Here is a 24599-nt window from a genome sequence, read left to right on the forward strand (position 1 = left end):
TATTCCCTGAATAGAAAAACAACTTGACGTTACTAAATAGGTTTTGTTCTTTTGTTTTCTAGAAAACAAAATAATATAAATTTTAAGGAATAGAAACGTTGTCATGCAGTGCCAAGAAATTTAGAAATTTGTCCCTGAAAGTGCAACTGATTCTTAAAGTTTTTAAAAGTACATTCGTTCTTTCTTTGAAAAGATAGGCGTGGCATCATCCTCTTTCCAATCCAGTCTCTTTCTTTTTCCTTTGAGCTCAAATGGCCATGGCGAGCATGAACTTCAAACTCAAATGGTCACGACAGCAAATTTTGACCTCAATCTTGAGTGGCCATGGCCGTGGGTCACTCGAGCTTGAAGCTCGTGGCTGCGGCTAGATTTGGCCTCGAAGAGGAACATCTTTCTCGACCTTCTTTTTCCTCATTCTGAGGTATTGAAAGAATTTTATCGTTATAATAGGTGTTGAGTTGATGAAAATGCAGAAGTGAACATGTCGTTCTTGGAAGTGCCAATTGGAGTTGGGTTCTTCTTATTCAATCGACACCTCTTCTTATGAAGCTTCAATAACGAGATGAAGACAAATACTTGAAAAGAGGCGTGAAGGAGGTTGTTAAAAGCATCCGGCGCGATCATAAAGGGTGTGAATTTATCCTTTTTTTCTAGTTTGACCACAAATGCCAGTTGATGCAAGGTCGAATGAAATCTCTGTAGTTGCTTGGAGCTACGTCTTTTGTTTTGCACAACGTTGGCTAGAGATATTGCTGTGTTGATATTGCATTATACATATAAATTTCTTGTGATTTGATATATCTGTAAATTCTAATTATATGTTTGAATCAGCCATGTTTGGGTGGAGATTCCAAAACGTTGATATTTGTTAACATCTCTCCTGAACCTTCTTCCATTGGTGAGTCACTTTGTTCTCTTCGGTTCACGGCCAGAGTAAATGCATGTGAAATTGGTGTTCCTTGCTGCCATATAGCCATACGTTCTGCAGATTCTCGATTGAGTTATGGCTGAATACCATTAAACTTTTAGATGTGCCACATTGAAGAACTTGTAATAGAAGAAATTGTATTTCGAGGAATTTCATCTTCAATTCTCCCCAAGATAGGGGAGAATGGCTATGTTGTAATGTGTTTGAAAGAAATGACATTGGGGCACTGGATGATGTTCTAAGAGAAACTGATTTATTCCTAATAAATCCTGATTAGGATACTTTGGTTGCTTCTGGCAATAGGACAATTGTGATGTATGAAATATCATTTTGAGATTAAATATTCTTGATTGATTAGGTAACTTATCTGACTTGGAGTGGGTATGAGTTACATCAGAGATCAATCTTGTTGGTTTGGGACAAAATCAGATGATCCATATTCACGGTATCATGCATTGCGTCATTGAGATAAACTCTAAGCGGCTATTCTGTCGCAAAACGGGCAAGCCTTTGAAAGAGAGCAGACTTCTAGCCTTTTGTTTTTCTTGAAAACTAGTTTAACCTTTGCTACAGTGGTGGATATGAGTGTTGTATAACAATTTTTATGCAAAACAAGTTCCGATATAAATAGAGTTAACCCTGTTTTCAAATCGGAAAAACAGGGTGGGTCGGGAACATGGTCCAATGCAAACGGGGTCGGGTACAGGGTCCAAAAAAAAAGAACTGGTTATAATAGGGTCGGGTATAGGGTCCAGATCTAGACCCTACCTACCTTGGATCCGATCACCCCTATTGCTTTATGCTTCTCTCCCTGGTCGTAGCAAAGCAAAGAAAACGAAGCAAAATGACTAGCATTTGTCTTCTTTCTTAATGGGTGGAAAAATCAAAGCTCATCGAATTCTACTGAAGCTGAGAAAATTCAACATTTTGGGGAGATTAGTTGGTGATCCGGGAAAAAAGAATAAAAATAAAAATGAATTGGATCTTTTTTAATTCTTTCCCACTTCATCTTCCAATTTATTGGATTCTATTCTTGGTATGAAATCCTTATTATCTGGGTTCTTTTCGCATTGAAGAGTTCAATTTTTTTTTGGACATGGCCACGAGCTTTTATCCCAAATCTAGCCATGGTCACTAGGGGCGTCGGAACGAATTAGAAAATCAAACCAAATTGAATTTTCATATATTTTTTGTTTGAATAATTAAAAAATAACCACTTTTTTTTTTTTTTTATTTCTATTTGCCTAATCTTACCGAATTGAAAATTGCTCATCTTCGTAACACTATAATTTATATAATCTCTCTCTTTGGTTACTAAAACATCTTCTTAATATAATAAAAAGGAAAATAAAAAAATTGAGTCGAGTCTTCGATTTGAATTCCGACTCAATTTAAATGAAATGCACATTCAAATAATTTGGTTTAGATTTCCCGAATATTTGAATTGAAACGAACTAATCCGAACCGAACCTTCGACACCCCTAAATTAGTTGCAAGCATCATACCCACGTCAAGCTGTTGGAGCCTCAGGCTGGAGCGGCCAATGGCCAGGTTCGCTCGAGATCAAGATCGAGGGAAGGAGGTATCACTGGACTAAGGAAGAAAAAGTTGCAACGTCAGCACCTCCCCATTTAAGAAAGTAATTAAAAAAAGCGACACATCAACATCATGTAGTTTAATAAAATAAGAGAAAAATCAAGATTTTCCCTTGAGCTATATTGTATAGGATTTGATTACACCGACAACTTTTAAGAATTTAATTACACTTTTTTTTAAACAACTGTACCCTCGTGTTAAGTACTTAGAATTTTTAAGAACATTTTTTTAATCTCTCTTAAAAATTCGCTTTAAACAAAAACCACTCAATTGCATGTGCAAAGTCGGCAGGGGAAAATAATACAAAAGAAAAGAAAAAAAAAAACGGAACAAATCTCAGCTTCTCTTCTTCACTCCGCTCACGTCGTCTCGTCGAGCCGAGCCGAGTCGACTCATCCGAGCCAACCCCCCCAATCGAACCTCCTCCTTCAATGGCGACGCTCCCATCTTCCCGATCTCATCGTCTCCGGTGAAGATCCGCCGCCCATTTCCAGTGCGCTTCCCCGGCGGAGATCGCCGCCCCCTTCTTATGAACGACGGCGCCGCGGACCCGATCTCCTCCGGCCACGATGGACGACGCCACCCCCACCGCCGCGGCCGCGTCCCACTCGATCCGCGGCAGATTCCATTTCCGGCGGAACTCGAACCCTAGCCCCGGCCCCGACCGCCACTCCCGGGATGGCGGCGCCAAGAGCCTGGCCCCCTCCGATCGCCAGCTGCTCCGGGCCAGCCGCGCCCACCACGGCAGGGCCAACCGCAAGGGCCTCGGGCTCGGGCTCGGGCTCTCCTCCCTCGTCCCCCCCTTCCGGGGCAAGTCGCTGCTCTACTTGGCGATACTGCTCGCGGTGTTCGTCTTCGCGATGGCGTCGATGGTGCTGCAGAGCTCGATCACGTCGGTGTTCAAGCAAGGTGGCGCCCGGCGGGGGTCGGTGAGGGAAGGGCTCAAGTTCGGCAGCACGCTCAAGTTCGTGCCGTCGCGGCAGCTGGCGGAGGGAGGGGGATTGGATCGGGCGCGGTCGGAGAGGAGGATCGGCGTTCGGCCCCCGAGGCTTGCTCTTGTGAGAGTGCTTATCCATCTTCCCGCAATTTCATTCGCTTCTAAAGTCGAAGTGGCCTTTGCCAGCTTGGGAAAGTTTTGATTTGATCTGATCTCGGTTCCTTTCCATCCGTCCTTTTTCCTTAAATCGAAATTTTCTTAATATTTTTCAGGCAACGTAGTTCGAATTGCCGCTTATTGCGATTGGGCATCTCATGCGTTCGGAGATTTTCACTCGTTGCATGCCTAAATGTTCTTCATTGATTATTAACGTATGCCATATTCAAACTTTGCTGGTGCTTCGAGTAATAACGCCTGCCGTGTCGTTTCATGCATTGGCGTGAATAAGCTGTGAATTCAAAGCAGCTCTTCTATCTCATCCAATTAGGATTTGATAATCTCATTGTTAGCTGAATGTAGCTATCTGGAATCAAGCTCCTGTTCTGATGGCAGTGCCATTCAGACTCATGCCTTGTGCCTTCAGAAAATACTTAGTACAAAAATTAAGACGAGACGGCAATGTGATGGTCAATCTGAAAGACCAAATCACCAGTTATATCCTTCTCGATTGTTGTGCCATGAATGTGATGATGGTCATCAGATGAATTGGTGATTATTTTTTTGCTAGTTCTTGATATTTGCTTTACGTTTGGGGATGGTGGAATCTTTCTGTGCCATCATCTGTGCCGGTTCATTTGTGTATGCATGTGTTTTTTTGAGCAAACTCATCATCCTTATTGGGTGCTTTGTGAATTTTAGGTTTTGGGGAATCTGAGGAAGGATCCACAGTTCTTGATGCTATTTTCCATTGTGAGCAATCTAAAGAAACTAGGTTACACGTTTCAGGTAAACTTATATTTGGATCTTATTACGTTTTAATATTTGTAGAAGCAAATGTTGATTTAAATTTCTGGCTTTGCTCTTGATGTCACCCAGAATTGCCGTCCAGTAAATATAAATTTGGCTACACTGTAGAAATGACAGAATGATGGTCATGGCATGTTCCTTTTTCGAAGTTTTCACTTTTCAATTATTTAAACCCTCCAATGATCTAATGCACCATCCTGATGACATTTCTGCAGATATATGCGGTAGAGTATGGCAAAGCACTTCCTGTCTGGAAGGATGTAGCCAGTCAGATTTCAGTTCTGGGTCCTGAGCAATATGGCCATATTGATTGGTCAATGTATGATGTTATATATGGCTTTAGTTGGCATTAATGGGCTTCTACAATTTTTCTTACTAATTATTAATAGTTGAACTCCTGCTTACTCTTTACAGCTATGAAGGTATTATTGTTGATTCTATTGAAGCAAAAGAGGCCGTTTCGAGGTTTGTTTCTCTTTTTCCCTTGTTTAAAGTTGTGCTTGCTTTCTGTGCATGCTTATGTTTGTTCGTATGGTGTTACTTGCTTAACTTTCCCACTCAGTGCATTACCCGGGAAATCAGATTGTAGGATCTTTTTGGGCATGGATATGATGCTCAACTGCTTTCTGTTGAAGTAAAGATATTAGTAATGTTACTGTTTAATGATCAATTCCGAATGAAGGATCTTATGCATGCCGATTTCTATTAGATATCAATTATATCAATGATGACTAAGTGCTATGGTGACAACTTTCCTTGGCTATCTTCATGAATCTTTGAGATTAAAGTAGTCAAGGAATCTAAAGTCTAATAATGATGAATCGAGTTTATTTTTTTAAGTTCTCTTTCCTCATCAACTCTGAAGTTACAGAGCTAATCTAGACTTAAAGTTGCAGGGATCCTGGTAATTTTCAACAATGTCCAGTTTATTAAAAAGCTAATCCATAAGGATGCTTATAAAGTTCAAGTGTGCTTTTAGCATTTTCAAAATAATATATACTCAGAAGACTAAAAATTGGAAAAAGAAGAAGGGAAGAACTATAAGGATACTTTTATAGTAGCAAAAGTGAAGTTTCATTCCTTGGAGTAAAGAAAAAGGGCTGCTTTGGAATGGTAGAATAAAATGCTATGCAGTTACTTCTTCAAAAAGCTCGAGCTGATGAATCAACTAGCTTATGGTATATGTCGGATATGTATCTTAATTCTCTCTCTCGTGCAATGGAGCTCTATGGTTGAATCTCAGAATATGAGCATAACCGAGCTGTACTCAACAAGTCAGTAATCAGGAGCAAGAACCCAAATAAAACTTTGTGTGCATGGGGAGTAAATAGAGTCCAATAGCTGTCAAGAAATCATGCAATTCTGTAAAGCAAATGTTTCTTCTTTGCTTACTCGTGGTTTGGCTTGCATCCATATTATCTTAAACTTCTGCAATAAATTTTTATTTAACAGACCGCACTCAATTTACAATATTAGCATAATAGATGATCTAGCCCACTGATGAGTGGATTAGGTGTGTTTCGGTGTTTCTGAGTACTGATCATGGACATTTATTATCGTTAATCGTTTCCTATTTTAGTTCGAATTAACATTATTGGAATTTTAATGAGACGATAGAGAAGATGGATTTTTTTTTTTTTGGTAAAAGAGAATGGAATTTTTTACTCTGCAAAAAGCTGATCTTCTAGTTTGGCCTGAATTTCGCCTTCTCATCATAAAAACTGGAGACATATATCCCAGCCTTTAGTCAATTTTAGTGCTAGGTGCTCGCTCTGTCCGTGCACTCGTGTGCCTGTGCATGTGCATGTGAGGTTTTTTATGCAGGTTGGGGGTCGGGGGGTGGGGGAGAGGGGAAGGGGCTGTCATTGGCTCAGATGCTCACACCAAGAAGACATATTTGCAATTGCTTTTGTTTCAGTTACTTTATTTAGTGAGTTTCATATTTCTGCAGCCTTATGCAGGAGCCTTTTTCTTCAGTGCCTCTTGTATGGGTAATTCAAGACGATGTCCTTGCAAAACGCATTCCATTTTATGAGGAAATGGACTGGAAACATCTTGTCACTCTGTGGAGAAACACTTTCAGCAGAGCTGATGTCATCGTGTTTCCTGATTTCACTCTCCCGGTAAACTTGCTAATCTTATTGTTTGTGGTGGTTTTTTACTTCTTTTCGGCCACCTAGGAAGTCCTTTTCTGCAGTGCTTATTATGTCTTCCTGGATCAGATGTTATATAGTGTGCTTGACACTGGGAACTTCTTTGTCATTCCTGGATCTCCAGTTGATGTCTGGTCTGCAGAAAGGTATAGCCAGACTCATTTTAAGCATCAACTGAGGGAACTCAATGGATTCCAACGAGATGATTTGGTAGTTCTAGTCATTGGAAGTTCTTTATTCTACAACGAGCTATCATGGGATTATGCTGTGGCAATGCATGCCATAGGACCATTGCTGGTAAAGTATGCAAGGAGAAGTGATGGAGGGTCTTATAAGTTTGTTTTCTTGTGTGGCAATTCAACTGGTGACAGTGACGATGCGTTCCAGGTACCTGATTGTTTCCACTCGTTTTGCTAGCTAATTTTCAGAAATATCCTATCCTTTTTCATGAATGAGTAAATGAACAAAAAAGTTGCGGTGAAAATGATGTGACTAATTAAAAAAGGCGGCATTTGTTTTTAGAGATGCTGAAAGCAAATCCATTGGAGTGTAAGAGAAGTAGCTTATCATGCTCCTGGGTTTATCTTCAGAAAAACTGAGTTACAACTATGAGTTGAAAATAGAATTAATTGGTCATTGTTCTACTGCTTATGGTTTAAAAAAAGACTACGATTTCTTTCTTTTGCTCCCTGCTTCCCTTGTAAACTTTTTCTCCTTGATGTTTCTTCAGTTGGTTGTATGTCTTATGTTGGCCCAGAGGTGATGATAAAATTTGGCGATGCAGGCAGTTTGTTGGCATAGATGTGTGACAAATTTCAGAATTGTATATGTTCTTAGGAGAATAATTTTATAGGAGACAGCTATGTTAAATCTGTTGGGCCATTGAGAGAAATTTTGAAAGTAATAAACAAGGACACTTCTTTTTCCCTACAAAGGTTGGCATTTTCTTCAACTTTCAAGAAAATGCCGCTCTCTGTGTCTGCTGACCATTTGTGATTGTTGTGACGACTGCTGCTATTGCTGCTGTATTCCGTCTGCCCAATTTCTAGCATGGTATTGTTATCTGCATAATTAGGTAAAGGAGGGACCAGAGGTAAGGACCTTAGTTGGGTGTTTCTGATGTAGTTTCTCTGATATTTTAGGAGATTGCTTCTCGTCTGGGACTTCTACAGGGTTCAGTGAGGCATTTTGGCATAAATGCCGATGTTGATAGCGTATTGACTATGGCAGACATTGTTCTTTATGGTTCTTCTCAAGATGAGCAGGGTTTCCCTCCATTACTTGTCCGAAGCATGACGTTTGGAATCCCCATTGTTGTCCCAGACATTCCCGTTATTACAAAATATGTATGTCTACTTCAGTTCCCCATCGTCATTTCTTTTAATCATGAGGACAGTTTTTCCTCTGGTTCAAGCCGATTTTCTGAAGGACCTAATGGAATTACAGGTTGTTGATGGTGTCCATGGGATACTTTTTCCACAGCATAATCCTGATGCTTTGATGAGAGCATTCTCCTCTTTAATAGCAGATGGCGGACTTTCGGAGTTTGCCATCACTGTTGCTTCTTCTGGAAAACTGCTGGCTAAGAACATGATGGCATCAGAATGCATTAGTACATATGTGAAACTTTTGGAGAATATACTTGATTTTCCATCAGATGCCATTTTGCCTGGTCCTGTTGCTAAGCTTGAAGAGCTGTCATGGAACTGGAATTTATTGGAGGGTGAAATAAATCAGGATGCCGTTGACATGCCTCATGAGGATTTAACGCAAGCTGGTGTAGTATATGCTCTTGAGGAAGAATTGACTGACCTTGTGGATCTTAGAAACGCCTCTGAGAATCAAACTGATACTATTGGAGATTTTCCCACAGAAGAAGATTGGGCAGTTCTGCAGGAAATAGAACAAATCGAAGAGTTTGAGAAAGTAGAAAAGGAAGAGGTATGCAATATTTTATATGGCACTTTCAGGATTCTCTGATCAAAGGTTCTCTTTTGTATTTGCATACTAGATATTTTAATATTTCCCGCTGTTTAAGAAAGAAAAGACATCTGAAAATATGATTCTGTGACCACTTTCAGCTTGAAGAAAGAATGGAGAGAGATCCTGGCTCATGGAATGACATATACCGTAATGCACGGAAATCTGAGAAGCTCAGTTTTGAAGCAAATGAAAGGGATGAGGGAGAACTGGAAAGGACAGGACAGCCAGTATGCATTTATGAGATATACGAAGGGGCGGGAGCTTGGTCATTTCTTCATCATGGTTCTTTGTACCGGGGTTTAAGTCTTGTAAGTTCCTCGAGTCACTTTTATTTTTTTATCAACCAGCCTCTTAATTCAATATATTATGTGAACAATGTGAATCTTCATTTAATTAATTGGGCTGATGAAGCATTAGCATTCTTTTTCCCCTCTTTGATGATTTAAGAATTACATAGGACACTGTCTTGGTTATGTTGCACTGACATTGCCAGGTGAATTAGCACTTTTAATTCCTTTAACAGATAAGCCAGCGTTGACCAAACTGACATTAACCAACATGTCTGAAAAGAGGGATCAGCATGTACTGCGGAAACATTTCGAGATGTTTAGTGTGTACAGTTTGAAACTTGGTTTAAGTTGAGAAGCTGAAATAGTGAATGATGAGCATTTTCTGAAGATTAATTGGTGAAACTTTTCTCTTGGCAAAAATAGGTGACTTGCTATGGTAAATAATGATGGTCCATGGCGCACACAGAGTATTTTAGTTTCATTTGGCAGATTTCTCCTGGTTCTTGCACGGTCGATTGTTTGTATGCATAATGCTGTTTTGCCATTTACTCATCCTCAACTTTGCATGGCAGTCAACGAAAGCAAGGAGATTGAGATCAGATGATGTAGATGCAGTCAGCCGGCTTCGTCTTCTGAATAACACTTATTATCAGGATATTCTATGTGAGATGGGAGGAATGTTTTCCATTGCAAAAAGGGTAGATAACATTCACAGCAGACCTTGGATTGGATTCCAATCATGGCGAACTGCCGGTAGGAAGGTACTCATTTATGTTGCTGGAATGTAGTATTAGTGATAAAATTTTCAGTGATTTAGGTTCCTTGTATCCATGAAGCCACATGGAAGCAGATTTGTTGCAAAAATTGATTTAGCTCTTGGAATCTGCACCATGGGATCTTTTCAAACTTCTATCAACAATTTTTTTTTTCTTTGGTTGCTGTATGAAAAATCGAGCATCATTTCTTTGCCAGGTTTCATTATCCCCAAAAGCTGAGAAGGTGTTGGAAGAGTCAGTACAAGGGGAGGAAAAAGGAGATGTAATGTACTTTTGGGCACGTTTAGACATGGATGGTGGAGTTAGTGGAAGCAATGATGTCCTCACATTTTGGTCTATGTGTGACATCTTGAATGGAGGAGGCTGCAGGTATGTCATGTTAGCTTGAGTACTATTAATGTCTGTCAAGATATAATGCCTTTGCTGATATAAGGGAAAAATTATACTGGTCTCCTTTTTGTTTTTAGTCTTATTTTTCATGCCTTCTTAAGGGAGCCTTGTGCTATAAGCCTATAACTCGTGGGAAGAGGTTTTTTGAGCAATTATTATGTATGCAATGCTTCCTTAATAACTCCCCACACTGGAGAACGAGATTGCTTCGAAATTGCTTCAGGCACTTAAAGTGAGAAGGTGGATTTAACTGTCCAATTTATAAGTTTGAAGTGAGTGGAGATAGACTTGATTATATTGGTCTTCATACTTTTCCTGAACTGAAAACAATTTTTTACTATCAACTGTTCAATGCAAGAAAAACGTATTTTCTTTGTTTCTTTCACCCAAAGGCAAAGTAAATTTGAACTACTTCAAATTTTACGAGTCTGGTTGGTTGTCCTGCACCTCAGCAGGGATTCTTTTAACATCTTTTACTCAAACATTGCAGAAATGTAGATTTCAATAGCTGACAGTGTACCCAAATTCATGCAGAAATGCTTTTGAGCAAGCCTTCCGCAAGATATATGCTTTACCGTCACATATAGAAGCTCTTCCTCCCATGCCAGAGGATGGTGGTTACTGGTCCACCCTGCATAGCTGGGTGATGCCGACCCCTTCATTTCTTGAATTCATAATGTTCACCAGGTGACATACAAGAGACCATTCAAATGCCTCTTCTTCAGTTTACAGCATTTTCCAGTTTTTGAGTAAGTTGCACAACTCTGAATGTGCTTATTGTCAAATGCTACTTTGAACTGAATTGCAGGATGTTTGCCGATTCTCTTGACTCCTTGCATATAAATTCTAGTGCAACCAATTTCTGTTTACTGGGTGAAACAGAGGCTGAGGTAAGTTGTTTGAGTGTTTGGTAACTGTGGTTCTTGTGATATTTGTGAGCACATCTTTTGTCTCTGTTTTTTTTTTTTTTTTTGAGAATTACAAACTGCCGTGGACATTGGAGGTAACTCTGGTTTCTTTGCTTAACAGAAAAAGCATTGTTATTGTCGTATTTTGGAACTTCTTGTCAATGTGTGGGCCTACCACAGCGCCAGGAAGATGGTTTACCTAGACCCACATACAGGTTCACTCTCAGAGCAGCATCCGCTTGAGCTTAGAAGGGGATATATGTGGGCAAAATACTTCAATTTTACATTGCTGAAGAGTATGGATGAAGATTTAGCTGAAGCTGCCGATGATGGCGACAATCCAAGAGAGCCATGGTTGTGGCCATTAAGCGGGGAAGTACACTGGCAAGGGATCTATGAAAGGGAGAGAGAAGAAAGGTATAGGCTAAAGATGGATAAAAAGAGAAAGACACGTGAGAAACTCAATGAGAGGATGAAACACGGGTACAAGCAGAAATCCCTAGGGGGATAGGACATGAGCGGCAGCCTCGATTGAGGGGCCAATTCTAACATGCAAAAGTTTTCTAACACTTCACAGGCTACTCCAGCTTTGAAACGAGGAAATGCAGCATATTGTGGGGGAAATTGCCTGATTCATTCTTTTGAAGGCTGGGAAGATCCAGAAGGGCCTTCCGTCGTAAGCTGCAGTTGATTCACAAATTTTTCGAGGAGATTTTGTTCGGTCGATTCGAGCGGCAGGAGGTACAGTTGGTTTCCAAAGAGCGCACACACAAAGTTGAGTTCAACATTCTTTTCCACCACTCAAGAGGTTCAGTCTTAGGCAAAAATTTCTATTCTTTCTCTGATGTATATTCTTCACGATGTCAAAAGGCGATCTTTGATGGAGGGTGTCAGAATTTATGTTCGTTCAAATTTAATTCCAGGTTTCAATTCTTTGACGACAGACTTAGGACGTGTTTGATAATAATTATGTTCTGGAAAATAATTTTTGATCATAAATATTTTTTTTTTTGTTTCTATTTCCGAGAATAATTTATGAGTATAAGAACGTGTTTGGTAATCGCAAAAATTTATATTCCTGGAATAGAAATGCATTGGGGAAAATTATATAATTTTTTTAATTTTTAATATTTTTATTATATATATATATATATATTTTTTTTTTTCTTCTTATTTCTCCTTTGTAGCTGGTCGTTGGCCACATCGGCCGGCGTCTGATTGGGCAAGGGCTAGTGAGCTCGCCGGAGCCTCGTCGGGCCATTACGAGGCTTGGCCTCGCCATAAGTTACTTTTTTCTATTTTTTATTTCTATTCTAATGAAAATAAAAAAAATAGATTTTTTTTGTTTTTGAGAATAAAAATTTTACCAAAGAGGTTTTTTTTTTTTTTTTGTTCTTCGGAACAAAAGAACATAAACAACTTTTACCAAACAGACCCTTAGATTTCTTTGAAACGAATCCTCTCCTTTAGGAGAAAATTTTATGATCCTTCGACATACCTAATCTGGGGTATAAACTAGTGATTAGTTATTGTCATTTTGACCCCGAACCTAGTTCACTCCGTTTAGACGTTGAGAAAGCGGGTAATATAATACGATCAATCAACATTAATCGAATTTTGAAGATGGTGGAAAGTAGTTCGAACCGCATGTTGTTTGAGAGAGGTGAGAATTTTCTTTATTTCTGCGTGGAGAATTCAAATAGCGACGCGGGTCCCATGTGAAGTCCTTTTTTTTTTTTTTTTTTTTCGAAGATGTGAAGTCCTTAAATGACTATATATCTTTCCCCCTTCAGAGCTGAAAATTTTTGCTTTGTAAAATTGCGTGTGTAGAAGACACTTTTAGTGGATATAAATATAAACTTACAAAGCAGAATGTCTGATGATAACATTAAATGAAACGGTCCGAAAAACGAAGCCGAATTTTACTCCGAATGGGGGGGGCGTCCACCTCGACGGGAAGAATTCGACCCCGAGCGATGCTGATATTACGACATTGCCATCGAGCGGCATTCTGTATCATTTCGGCTGGACGAATAGAGCGCTAAATTTTCGTCTCTTCACTGCAGCGTGCTCTGAAGCTGTGTAGGGTTTTTGGGGTTTGGCTTGCCTCATCCTAAACCCTCATCTCTCTCTCTCTCTCTCTCTCTCTTCAAGGTAAAATGAAGCTCTCGCCCGCTGACGATCTCCTGCTCATTCGCTTCCGCGCTCCGATGTTTGCTCTCGCTCGCATTACTTGCACATGCTTTCGTGAAATGAGTAGATTCTGACTATGTCGTTTGTGCTCCTTTTTTTTTTTTTTTTTTTTTGGTTTTTGGGTCTTTTGTGATTTTATGCATTTTCAAGCCCAGCGGAATCTCCACTTTATAGGTGTTTGTCGACGTGCTATTCGCCGTCGTTGCTTGATTTGGCTGTTCAATTGCATGTGGAGGCTTATGTGGTCGCCCCTGCTGCTACGGGTTTTCCTGGCAATTCCCCGGATTCGTTCGTTGTTTGGTTTTTTTTTGGGGGGAGGGGGAGGTGTGCTTTAGTTAGTTGCCTGTCTCTCTGGAAATTGACTGGCTCCAGTTGAGGTGTCGTTGTCGTTGCGCTTGGTCTTGGAGCGAGTTGGGTGCATAAAGGTTTGAGATTTCTTTTTATGGATTTGTTCCTTCGTGCCTCGCGTTTGGAATTTGTGGTCTCGCGTAATGTAGCGCTGGTTGGTATGTGGGCAGTGTTGTGTGATGAATTGAGAGGGAAAGCTGATGGACCGTTTGTTACTGAGATGAGCCGATGGGATGTGATGTTGTGCAGTCTAAATTGGAGGCAGCCATGGCCACGTTTCTTTTGTTTCTTGGGTTCTTTGGCTGTCAGAAACTTCAACACGATGTGTTGTCGCACAGTCTGAATTGGAGGCAGCCATCATCACATTTCTTTTGTTTCTTGGGTTCTTTGGCTTATCGGTGTTTGGATGGTTGCAGTTGCTGCTTCCATTACTAGTTTCCAAACCTCCCTCTCTCTGTATTTCGTCTGGCTATCCTACTTTCTCTTCCATCTCTTGGCCTATTTCTTGTAATCTGATCTATCTTCTTTCTTTGCATGCTAGAGAAGTCTTCACGATTGCACGATTGCACTATTTTAGCTTGTTTCTGGTGTACCAATACATTTCAGCATTTGGCTCAACTTCCAGCTCAAAAAATCTAAGAGAAATCCCTACTTTGAATGTAGCAGCTCTTTCTGTCAAGGTCATTTTGTGATTGACTGACATATTCATTGCATAAGCTGTGAATCTTGGACATGAGAAATTGTCTCGGACTGTCAATCCTTGTTTAACAACATTGCATTATTGTGTAATTTGGGCTTTTGATTGCCTTCTGCATCCGCCGCCCTAGTTTCGTAGTGCAATTGTTTAATTTGGTGCTTGTTAGTCAATTTAGGTGTGCTTTACTTGTGTCCCTCTAACTAATTCTGCTGTTGACGTTCTTTTATGCAGTTTAAAATCTACAAAGCTGCTGATCTTACCAAAGTCATGCATGGTATTAAAGGTGGTTGGGTCGGGCAGACATTTGCCTTGGCAAAGCGTAATGAGTCTGAGAATAGCGGAAGAAAGGCTCGAATCCGTCGATCGAAAGAGGAGAGAAAATCAATGGTTGAAGCATTCATAAAGAAGTAAGTGCATCAGGTTCTCTTTAAAGCTCCTCAACAAGCATGATGACTAGCAAAATAAAAAGCAAGACATGGCACCCTGAGTTCTTCCATTTTATAGGATAACCAGTGGTAAAATATTGAGCCTTGGAAGTTCAACCTTTTACCCGATCTATCCTAATATTGACAGGGAATAATTACCTCAGTCAACCTGTTTAATACTGGTAGATTGATGAGATAAGTGAAGAAAATTCTCCTGTAAAATAGCACCAGTTCCTGCTACCTTCTCTAATAAGTTAGTCTCATAATTTTTTGAGTCTTTGTTATTTCCCACTCTCATTGCTAAATATCAAATGGTCAAAAGACATAATAATTCTCTACCTCTTTAAAGGTTTTCAATTTTATCCTTACCTTTTAATCCTATCCGTAAAATAACTAACCTTCTTGAATTTGTTTCAAATCTATCACAGTTCCTTTGACATCATTTGTGAGAGAAAATAATCCGTTGGATTCAAAATTTTATTTTGGCCTTCCTCTTATTTATTTATTTTTTGTTTATTCGTAGGATTCCCTCCTTCCCCCCTTTTCTTTTATTTCCCAAGTGGGAATAAGACCTTTTGCTTGTTTTCTCATCATGCTAAAAGAAGGATATCAATTTAAATATAAAGAAAGAAGATTTATCGAGTTCTAGTATACAAGGCAGGATACTTAAAAGGGACTAATTTACAGATGTTTAACTCGAGGGAGAATATTTATCTGGCTCCATATCAACCTTTTTTTTTTATAAACTGTTTATGAAATTTTTGGTATGAAGAGAATGAAAAGTTAGGTTCTTCTAAAATAATGGAGTCTTTGCTGCAATATTATAATTACTTAAAGTTGAAGAGGGCAAACAGGAAATCAAAAGACAATTTTTTGGGGGAGTCTAGTGTACAGATAGATTTGATATAACATTGGAATGTAAAAATTTAAGCTGGGGATAAAATTTGATAGATTAGAAAAAGTGGGAATTTTTATTGCTATTTGGCCATGTCAAAGTTGTCATTTTTTATGGCCTTTGGACATAATGTATTTTACTGCACAAACCTTCTCTTCCTTCGGAGGTGATGATACCTTGATGAAATGCTTAGATGGTATGACTAATTCAAGCTGAGTCTATGGTCTCAATTCCTATGAATCTCTTCCACTTAATCCATCTTACTGAACTTCAATTTATGAAGACTTCACTCTGCCTGGTCAAAGATTAGATGCTATATCTGTAAATTTTCTAACTATCTACCTCTCAAACTCTGATAAGGATTTGACAAATCTTCTGCTAAGCGCTGCTGCTGAAACTCATTCATTAGCAATAGTAAGGAGTAAGTTCCCATTGTATTTTCAAAAATTTCAAATGGAAAATTAGGCCCAAGGAGGACAAGGATTCGTGTAGATTTGTCTTTTTTCTTCTTCCCACAAGTCATCAAACCTCCTTATGGCTGTTCATTTTCTGCTGTGACTACTTTTGGGAAATCATACTGGATGTTATAATTTACTTTTGGTACTTTACTTTGCAGGCACCAGAAATCAAATGATGGGAATTTCCCCTCACTAAATCTAACACACAAGGAAGTTGGTGGATCATTCTACACTGTAAGAGAGATTGTCCGCGAGATAATCCAAGAAAATAGAGTTCTGGGACCTGCTAAGTTTGTTCAGGATGGGCAGAGCATTGATCAGTTCTTGGAACAAAATCCACTTGGTACAATAGCCACTGAAACTCAAGTTGCTATTTCCCTACCTTCAAAAGAATTGGATCATCAGGCTGACCCCAGGGAGCTTGGATTTTTATCTGTTGGAAACTCTAATGGACATCAAGAACCGAAGGTTGAGGACAGAGAAATTGTCAATGGAAGCCAAGTAGACATCAAATCAAAAGAGTTTGATGGATTGGCATCAACAGAATTTCTTGAAAATGGAGTCGAAGAAGCTGGGAAGAATCTTAATGCATTTGCTGAGTCAACATCTCGATCAATTAATTTGACCAGTGTAGAAGTAGAGACTTTTCCATTGAGATCTGTTGGTGAGCCAAATGACTGTGTAGATCGAAGTGTTGGTGAAGGAAGGAATGAAGCTTCACAAGAACAAAATGCAGAGGCGCATCTGGTATCGGGAAGTGACAGTGCTGTGTTGTATGAGACGAATTCGCGAGAAAAAACTCATTCGATGGAGGAGAACACAGCGGAAGTTTCAGCTTCAGCTTCACCTGGTCCACTGGGACAAATACCTCATTTAGTTGATGTGGAAGTCGTGGAAGACTTTGCTGATTCTTTGTTAAAAAATTCTAATGGCTCATTTCCCAAGGAGAACATTCCTCGTGATGCTGATGGCAGCATGGATGCCAATGATGCATCGGTTAGTGTTGAAGGATTGAGTTCAACACCTGCAGAATACAAACAAGATATGAATGCTGCTGGAGCGGAGGTGAGCACTCGCTTTTCTTCTATGATCTTTGAGCGTTCATCTGTGAAAGCTTTTGTATGAGAAGATACTTAGACATTTATATAGTGAAGAACCAAAGTTGCGAATGAATTCAGTGCGAATCATAGGGGGATGCGGTGGAAATATACTCGATACTTAAAATGAGAATGACAGATAGATAACTCATTATTTTGTTGAAGTATGTGTCGGAGGCTGTGTAGTGAGTGGTCTCTTTTATGTGGCCTTATTCTAGAAATGCTTGCAAAGCTGCCCTCGTTTTCTTGTAGGTGAAACATCCATGATAAAATGATAGCCCTTTGAAGCATATATACTGGGGATCTAATAAAAACTTGCCTTTTTACTCTTGGAGATATTTGAACTTTGGGTGTTCTGAAACAGACAGACAAAAGAGATATTCACAGAAAATTGGTTCCACAGTATGAAACATGCCAATTTTTGTATGTAACATACAGATGTATTTGGAAACGTTAAATAAGCTTGAATAGTTGAGACAAATGAGCTTGAGAAACTATCTTTTTGTTGGAGTTAATTGTTAAGCATCTTCATGTCCTTATGTCAAATTACTTTTAGGAAAATGTAGAAATGGTAAATGGTTATAAATGGAGATCTAGATTTAACTTTTGATATGCCCTTGGATTTCTGATCTTTGTGGTAGCTGATGAATTTCGAGTTTGTATCAAGGAATGCAGGTTGTGAAACAGATAAATGCCGATGTATGTAAGCCTATTAATCATGATACTGCTAATGAAATGAAAGAGAAATGTGGTATTATCATTTTTACTGTGGAAAATGTTATTCTTTTTTATGCCTATTAGTCAAGTTACTGGAATTTGGCTGATCCTTCTAATGTATTCGCCCTCATTTCCCTTTTGGCTCACTTTCACAGTGGACAATGGAACTGTGAACGTGCAATTGTAAGAGCCAGTTGTTTGTCAATTATGCTGGCCTTTTGTTTGTTGATTGATGTACCATTTGATTTCCCTTCTTGAAATGGCTTAACCTGCTCATAATTTTCTGATACGAAATCCTTCTCTGGACATTACCGTGTAATGTTTTGTACATTTTAAAACCAATTTGGCACATTCACGGATATGTTGCGAAACTGGCTTTGAATCGTTATCCACTGATCAATATTTACATACTTTGGTCTCTGAACTGAAGGAAATGTCTTTACAGGCTAGAAATGTTCCCAGCGGTGTTGATTCTGAAAGCATAGATAGCAATTCCACTCGAACTGACAGTGAGGTGTCATCGCAAGCGCTGAAGCTAAAACCTGAACCTAATGTTCAACCTAATGGCAGCGTCCAGAAAGGAATCAATCCCCCTTTAGACAGAATTAATCTGTGAGTATAGTATTCTCATTATTCAGAAATACATCTGTTTATTGTGGATTGTTGCACTTTGGGAGAGAGCAATCTGTGATGTTGGAATATACCCTTCAAAAATCATGCTGGCTCACTCATAAACCTATGGTATGCATGTACGTCATTCTATATGCTAGCAGTTGTATTGCTAAGTCCGTCGTTTGCAACGTATCCATGTATGTTACCAAATCTTCACGATTACTGACTTGTTTTGTTGGTTTGATCTCTCTTTGGCAGTGAATCATGGGAAGTGTCATCCAAGAATTCTTCCAAGCAGCCAATGAATCCTATATTTGCTGTTATAAAAGCAATTATTGTGTCATTTCTGAAGTTTTGGACTGAGTGAAAACTTTGTTTTCAAGGAGGCTAGTTAATCCTGTTTCTCCACTCCTTGTGGAAAACTTATGGTTTTTCTTGGCTATTATTTTTTTTCTCTTTGGAACGACTCGCTTGTAAATTCTGACGGGCTGTTTATTTCTCTGGTGAGCTGGATGATGCCGACGACGTAGTTTTGATGTGCAGAATTAGAATTAGACGAGTTTCTACATCCTAGTATGGCGTGAGACTTGTGAGGATAAACCCCGAAGTTTTAATTCTTTGCTAACCAGTGTAATCTCCAAAGTACGCATGTCGCGGTGAGGACGTTATATAAACTAGAATGAAATGGACCGTTAAATCTTATGGATCTTGCACGAGTGTAAGGGCCATGTGTAACCCATCACTTTTGATGGTCCAAGTTTTTATGTATTCATTTCACGGAAAATAATTTTCAGAAAAATAATTTTCGAATTTTTCGGCGTTCGTTTTATGAAAAATAAAATAGTTAAGGAATATGTTTTTTGTTATTAAAAAATGCCTTCAAAAGTGAGAAAAATGTTTTTCATAATTTTCTTCACTTCACTTTCTTTTATTAGACACATTTTCATTTTATTTTTATATTTTCTTTTCTTTCTTTCCTTTTTTTCTTCTTTCTTGGCCTTGACTGGTTGTCGATCGTAGGCTAGCTTGAGCCTCGTCAGTTTGGGGTGAGGCCAGAGCTCGCCAATGGCCGGTCGCTATAGTCGGCAAGTTAAGGCCAATGAACAAGAAGAAAAAGAGAGAAAAGAAAAAAAAAAAAAGGAAAGGAAAAAATTAAAAAATCAAAAAAAAAAATTGTTAAAAATGAGTGCATGCAGAAGAAGATTTTTTTTTTATTGAATAAATGAATATATTTTTTAATTTATTTTCAAATTTTAATTGATTATCGAAAAATATAATTATTTTTCTGAAAAATAGTTTCTTAGAAAGTAATTTTAGGAAACGTCACAGTCTATGCCTAAGTCCATGTATATCGTCACTTAAAAAATTCCTTGCGGCCCAGTCTATGCCTAGACGTAAAACGGGTTACTAGGGCTAGGGCCTCTTTACTTTTTGTGATGGTATTGGTATGTGTGTAGTCGTTGCCTTGGATTCAGCCATTGCCTACGAATAGCAAAAACCTTTTTTAGTGGTTCCTTTTTAATGGGTTACATACTCTTTTAGGTGCTTGGAGATGGGGTTCAAATAAAATGATGGAACCGCACTCGTGGGGATTCTGCAAAAAATCCAAATGACCTTGGTTTCTCTTTTCTTCTGCACAAAACATTGGTCCATCTGACAAAAATTTGCAAGTTAAATCTTAAATTTTTATCTTTTATTCTGTTGGCAAGTTTTACACCCATATGTCCAGGTGCTTTCTCCTATGGTTTAATGCTTGCTCATTCTAGTAAGCATCAAAATTTAGTTATCATTTGGTCTTCCTGTTTTCGACTTGATTCAATTTGGGTCTGCATACATATATACTCCACGGCCTTATTATAACCCTAAAGGGAGTTACCGCCATTTATCCATAGAGTTGTCAACATCCAGCAATATTCAATGCCGATAAAGTTCCGAGCTAACGGCAGATTTTGGTGGTTGTGTAGTAGAAGCAGTTGACATTAGATTGATTTAGTCACAATTGCAGCTATCTCTACTTATTTTTATTGAGCCTTTTGCGTTCCCTCTCAACTGCTTTATGATTGGGTTTGATACTCTCTTATGTCGGGAAGCTACAGGAAATATATAGCTTTAACCACTACTGCCGTAGTCAATACTTTTCTGCTTCCAACAACTGCCACAATTGACTTGGGTTCTCTTCTCATGCACGGGATCATCTTTTTTCTCCAGCTTCTTTTATTGACACTCAGTTCACCTCGGAAAATGATCCCCCCTAACCAGCCTAAGATAAACTCGCATAGTTATGGATTCACACACATCCATGCTAATATCTCAAGTCCGACATCAGTAAATAGAGAATTCTTATGGAGTGATTCATAAGTTAACACCCATTCTCAAAATGGTCACCATCTTGTATGGTTACTCAGAGTACTTCTTTAAGGGTTTTGCCCATTATTTCTATTCATCGAACTTAAACACGATTTGGATCGGAATGGAATACAGGACGGTAATTAGCTTTTCCTCCGAATTTACAATGGTCATGCTCTTCAATTGCACTTGAATACTTGACCTACATAGCTTCTTATTCAGATCAACAAACTGAGTATCTTACGAAAAGGTAATAACTTTGCTGGTCACATGTATTCAATCTTCTGTTTAGACAGAACTAAGCTCAACTCATGGGATCCTTACAAAGTCAACAAACAGGAGCTGATCCCCTCGAGCTTTTTTTCTCCCGAACTCAGCTTAAACATTCATACAGAAGGGGCAGGGCCAGGGGTGAGTTTTGAGAAGTCAAGTCAAGATTCTTTTTATTTTGGTTGAAGAAGTAAAGTCAAGAGGACCTTATTATTATTTTTATTTTACGCAAGATATTGGAACTTTTAGCTCAGTTAATTCCCTTAATTTACTAGTAGGTGGAAAAGTTTTGTTGAGTGATTCATAAGTCAACACCCATTCTCAAATGGTCACCACCTTATATGATTACTCCGAATATTTTCTTTAGAGTTTGGCCCGTCACTTTTATTCATCGGATTTAAACATGAATTGAATCGGAATGGAATAAAAGGCAGCAAAATAGCTTTTCTCCGATTTTGCAGCGGTTATGCTCTTTTAACTGCACTTGAATACTTGACCTACATAGCCTCTCATTCAGATCAACAACCTGGGTATTTTACGGAAAGGTAATTACTTTGTTGGTCATATCTATTCAATCTTCTGTTTAGACAGAATTAAGCTCAACTCATGGGATTTTTACAAAGTAAATGAAACAGGAGCTGATCCACTTGAACCTTTTTTTTTTTTCTTTCCCAAACTCAGCTTAGACATACATATAGATGGGGCAGGGGTAAGTAATGAGAAGTCAAGTCAAGAAGACTTGAAAATTTTATTTTCATATATATATTATTTTACACAAGATCTTGGAACTTTTAGCTCGGTTAATCCCCTTAATTTCCTTCCTCCTTCTTTCTTTGGATCCGCAAGATGGATGATCTGGGTTCTTCTTGCTTCTGCAGATAAGAGAAAATAAGCTGCAAAATGTCTAATTTCTTGATCAATCTTTGATGTCTTGATAACAATTAAAGGATAACAAAGAGAAGGCGGGTGTTGCTTTGATCTGTCTTATCAATCAAACACGAACCCTTAAAAAGGTTGGCCGTGTGATGGAACGCCTTGCTAGGATAAAAATAGATTCATGTTCCCATCACTTCTCGCACGCTCAAAATACTCTGGGGCCCACTTTTACCGCCTCGTGGCCCCGAGCCTCATTAATGCATGTAGACGGAGTGATTTCCATATGCTTGTGAAAATTAGTAAAATCGAAAAATCCAGATATCTTTTTATAAGGAAGATGTTGCCGGCCTAGAAGTGGGTACATCTCATTGGAGTGAAAATTTCAAAGGTAATTAATGTGGTGCATGAATGGCCATGCAAATACATGTTGACTGGGACGGACATTTCACGTGCAAAATCTCATTTATTAACCGGCAAAGCAATCAAAATCCATACCCCCTTTGTTGTGTGGTCGTGGTGTGGTGGGGAGACGTTCGCATTCAAGTCTCCCCCATGGAATCCTAGGCATCCTTGACCAGGTCTTATACGTTAATCCGGAAGTTAATCAACATTAAATTTCCCATAATCCCAGAAATTGCACCAATTCTATGCTAAAAAAAACACCACACTATTTTTCTATTTTAAGATAACTGAATAGTCATTTCGTGCCGTTGTAATAGAAAGAGAGATTATTTTCATAAGCATTATTTGATGGGAGTAACTTATTTCTAACTTCTTCAAAATGTCCAATACTTGTTTCAATTTGATATCATCTAGAGAAGAGAATAATTTCCACACGTTGAGGAATGCATGATTCTGGTTGAGGAGGCAACAGAGACTACCGGCGCACCTTCTTATTTCACTAGTAGCCCTTAAAACTTTTGTCCCTATCTACAGTATCATCCTCGAATTTCACAATCAGTTCATTTAAGTTTCATAGTTGTGATTGGACATTTTATGTGTGAGTCGAAAGAACTTAATTAGAAGAATTGAATGTATGGGACCTGATTAAAAATATTATAGCGAATTTACAGGGATAAAAGGTGGATATTTTCTTAGTCGACATGAACTAAAACCGGAAGATAATAAAGATGGAAAAAAGAAACAAAGAAACGATTTTCTCAAAGCTGTAATAACTGCTGTGCTCTTTAATGCACTCGAAGACTTGACCTCCAGCAGCTTCCGAAGTAGATCGAAAACCTAAAAACTTAGAAAAACTCTCTCTATGCTTGGTCATAGGTACAAATCTTCTGTTCTGACAATTTCTAATCGCAACTGACACAATCTCCCCTCTACCTTCGCACGTCAGGAATCCAAAGCTTTGCTTTTCTTCACGTAATTGAAGTTTTCCATCGTTGAAAAATCTCCTGCCACGCACCACGAGTGCCTTAAAGAGAAATTTGACCTAAACCCATGGAGATCCCTAACGAAATCGGGCGCGAAACATAGAGTCGATTAACAGCATCTTCTACGGTCGGAGTACTCTCGAAGGGCCGAGGCGTACCGCTCCTGGACGGAGACATGAACGGGGGAGGCGGCGATTCCGCGTGCATCTGTGAAGGATTAATCAGCTGAGTCGAAAGGTTCGAATGCTGGTGTTTTGCGGAGAAATGGTTAATTCTTGCATGCAGCTCATGAGGAGCAAGGCCGGACATTTCACGTGGGAAAAGAATCACATAAATAACAATGTCCATCCCCCCTTTCGTGTGTGGTTGCGATGTGATACATTGTATTAAAGTCTCCTCCATGGAATCCTATGCAACTACCTTCTGACCTGGAACATTGTCATTATACTAACCCATTTGTAAATTATATGCTAATTTGATAGTTGGCTACAATAATTAACGTAAGTAACCCGCTTTTAACTTCTTCAAGAGTCGGTAGGTCTCGAGGACTATCCTGTATATATTGATTTTGAACTTTCGAAATATTTGACCTATTCTATAAAATCTCCAAATTGCTTAAGGATTTGGAATCCGTTGGTTCCTACTGAGTTTAAAATTCCCTTTGCTACTATGTACTTTTTCAAAACTTTTTTTAATAAGTCGATATTTTGATTATTAACACATTCAACATAAGAACATAGGCAGTTCCATGTTCATGGTTACCGGCAACATAATCATAATGCGTAATAACAATGCAAGCAAAACATAAAAGGCAAACCATGTTGCCGCTTCCACCCGTCATTCCAACATATAAAACTCTTGAAGAGAAAAAGGGCAACTCATACATAGGTCCGTACATATTCATTAATTCGAATACTATACAAGGTACTGCATACTTTTTCGATGAGTCATATCGTATATCCAATAAAAGATTATAGAATAGAAATGACTTTGAATCTATCTCGTACCCATTGGTTCTGAAATTTCAGAGCACAGAGATTATCTCGCGATTTGAATTGAGGTACCATGTACTTTTTTAACGAGTCATATTATGTATCAAATGCATGGCATACGGATGAATATGACTTGGGACCTACTCTTGTACCCATGGGTCCCAAAAATTTCTGAAGCATGGAGCCTATTATGTGATTTCGAATTCTTGTCCCTCCTAGGATCTCGTTGGGTCGGTCCGGTCCTGCATAGCGGATACCGCTGGTCTTATAATAGGTGTAAGCCGGGCCATTTTCCGAAGAAGATGCACCAAGGAATAAATCTACCAGCAACCAAACCTCTCTTCCCTCTCTCTCTCAACAC

At 38.9% G+C, this 24599-nt stretch overlaps 2 protein-coding genes across 3 annotated transcripts; both read left to right on the top strand.

Annotated features, from left to right (window-relative positions):
• The first annotated feature begins 2851 nt into the window (after positions 1–2851).
• LOC104454130 lies at positions 2852–11872 on the top strand. Of its 2 annotated transcripts, none has more exons than XM_010068875.3 (14): positions 2852–3582; positions 4320–4406; positions 4643–4746; positions 4842–4892; positions 6379–6550; positions 6650–6967; positions 7723–7926; positions 8027–8521; positions 8662–8871; positions 9426–9614; positions 9826–9998; positions 10554–10706; positions 10828–10909; positions 11049–11872. In XM_010068875.3, exons 1-14 carry the CDS (start codon positions 3094–3096, stop codon positions 11436–11438), a joined length of 3117 nt encoding a protein of 1038 aa, XP_010067177.2. In that variant the 5' UTR covers positions 2852–3093; the 3' UTR covers positions 11439–11872. The 2 variants fall into 2 exon arrangements, with proteins under 2 accessions (XP_010067177.2, XP_010067178.2); XM_010068876.3 differs by lacking the exon at positions 2852–3582 and adding an exon at positions 3602–4169.
• Positions 11873–13722: 1850 nt separating this feature from the next.
• On the top strand, positions 13723–18937 carry LOC104454131. Its single transcript, XM_010068878.3, has 5 exons — positions 13723–14148; positions 14397–14572; positions 16102–17008; positions 18188–18369; positions 18628–18937. The coding sequence occupies exons 2-5, from the start codon at positions 14433–14435 to the stop codon at positions 18734–18736; spliced, it is 1338 nt and encodes a 445-aa protein (XP_010067180.2). The 5' UTR covers positions 13723–14148; positions 14397–14432; the 3' UTR covers positions 18737–18937.
• Positions 18938–24599: the final 5662 nt, after the last annotated feature.

This window comes from Eucalyptus grandis, chromosome 7 (genome assembly GCF_016545825.1).
Source record: "Eucalyptus grandis isolate ANBG69807.140 chromosome 7, ASM1654582v1, whole genome shotgun sequence".
NCBI lineage: Eukaryota > Viridiplantae > Streptophyta > Magnoliopsida > Myrtales > Myrtaceae > Eucalyptus > Eucalyptus grandis.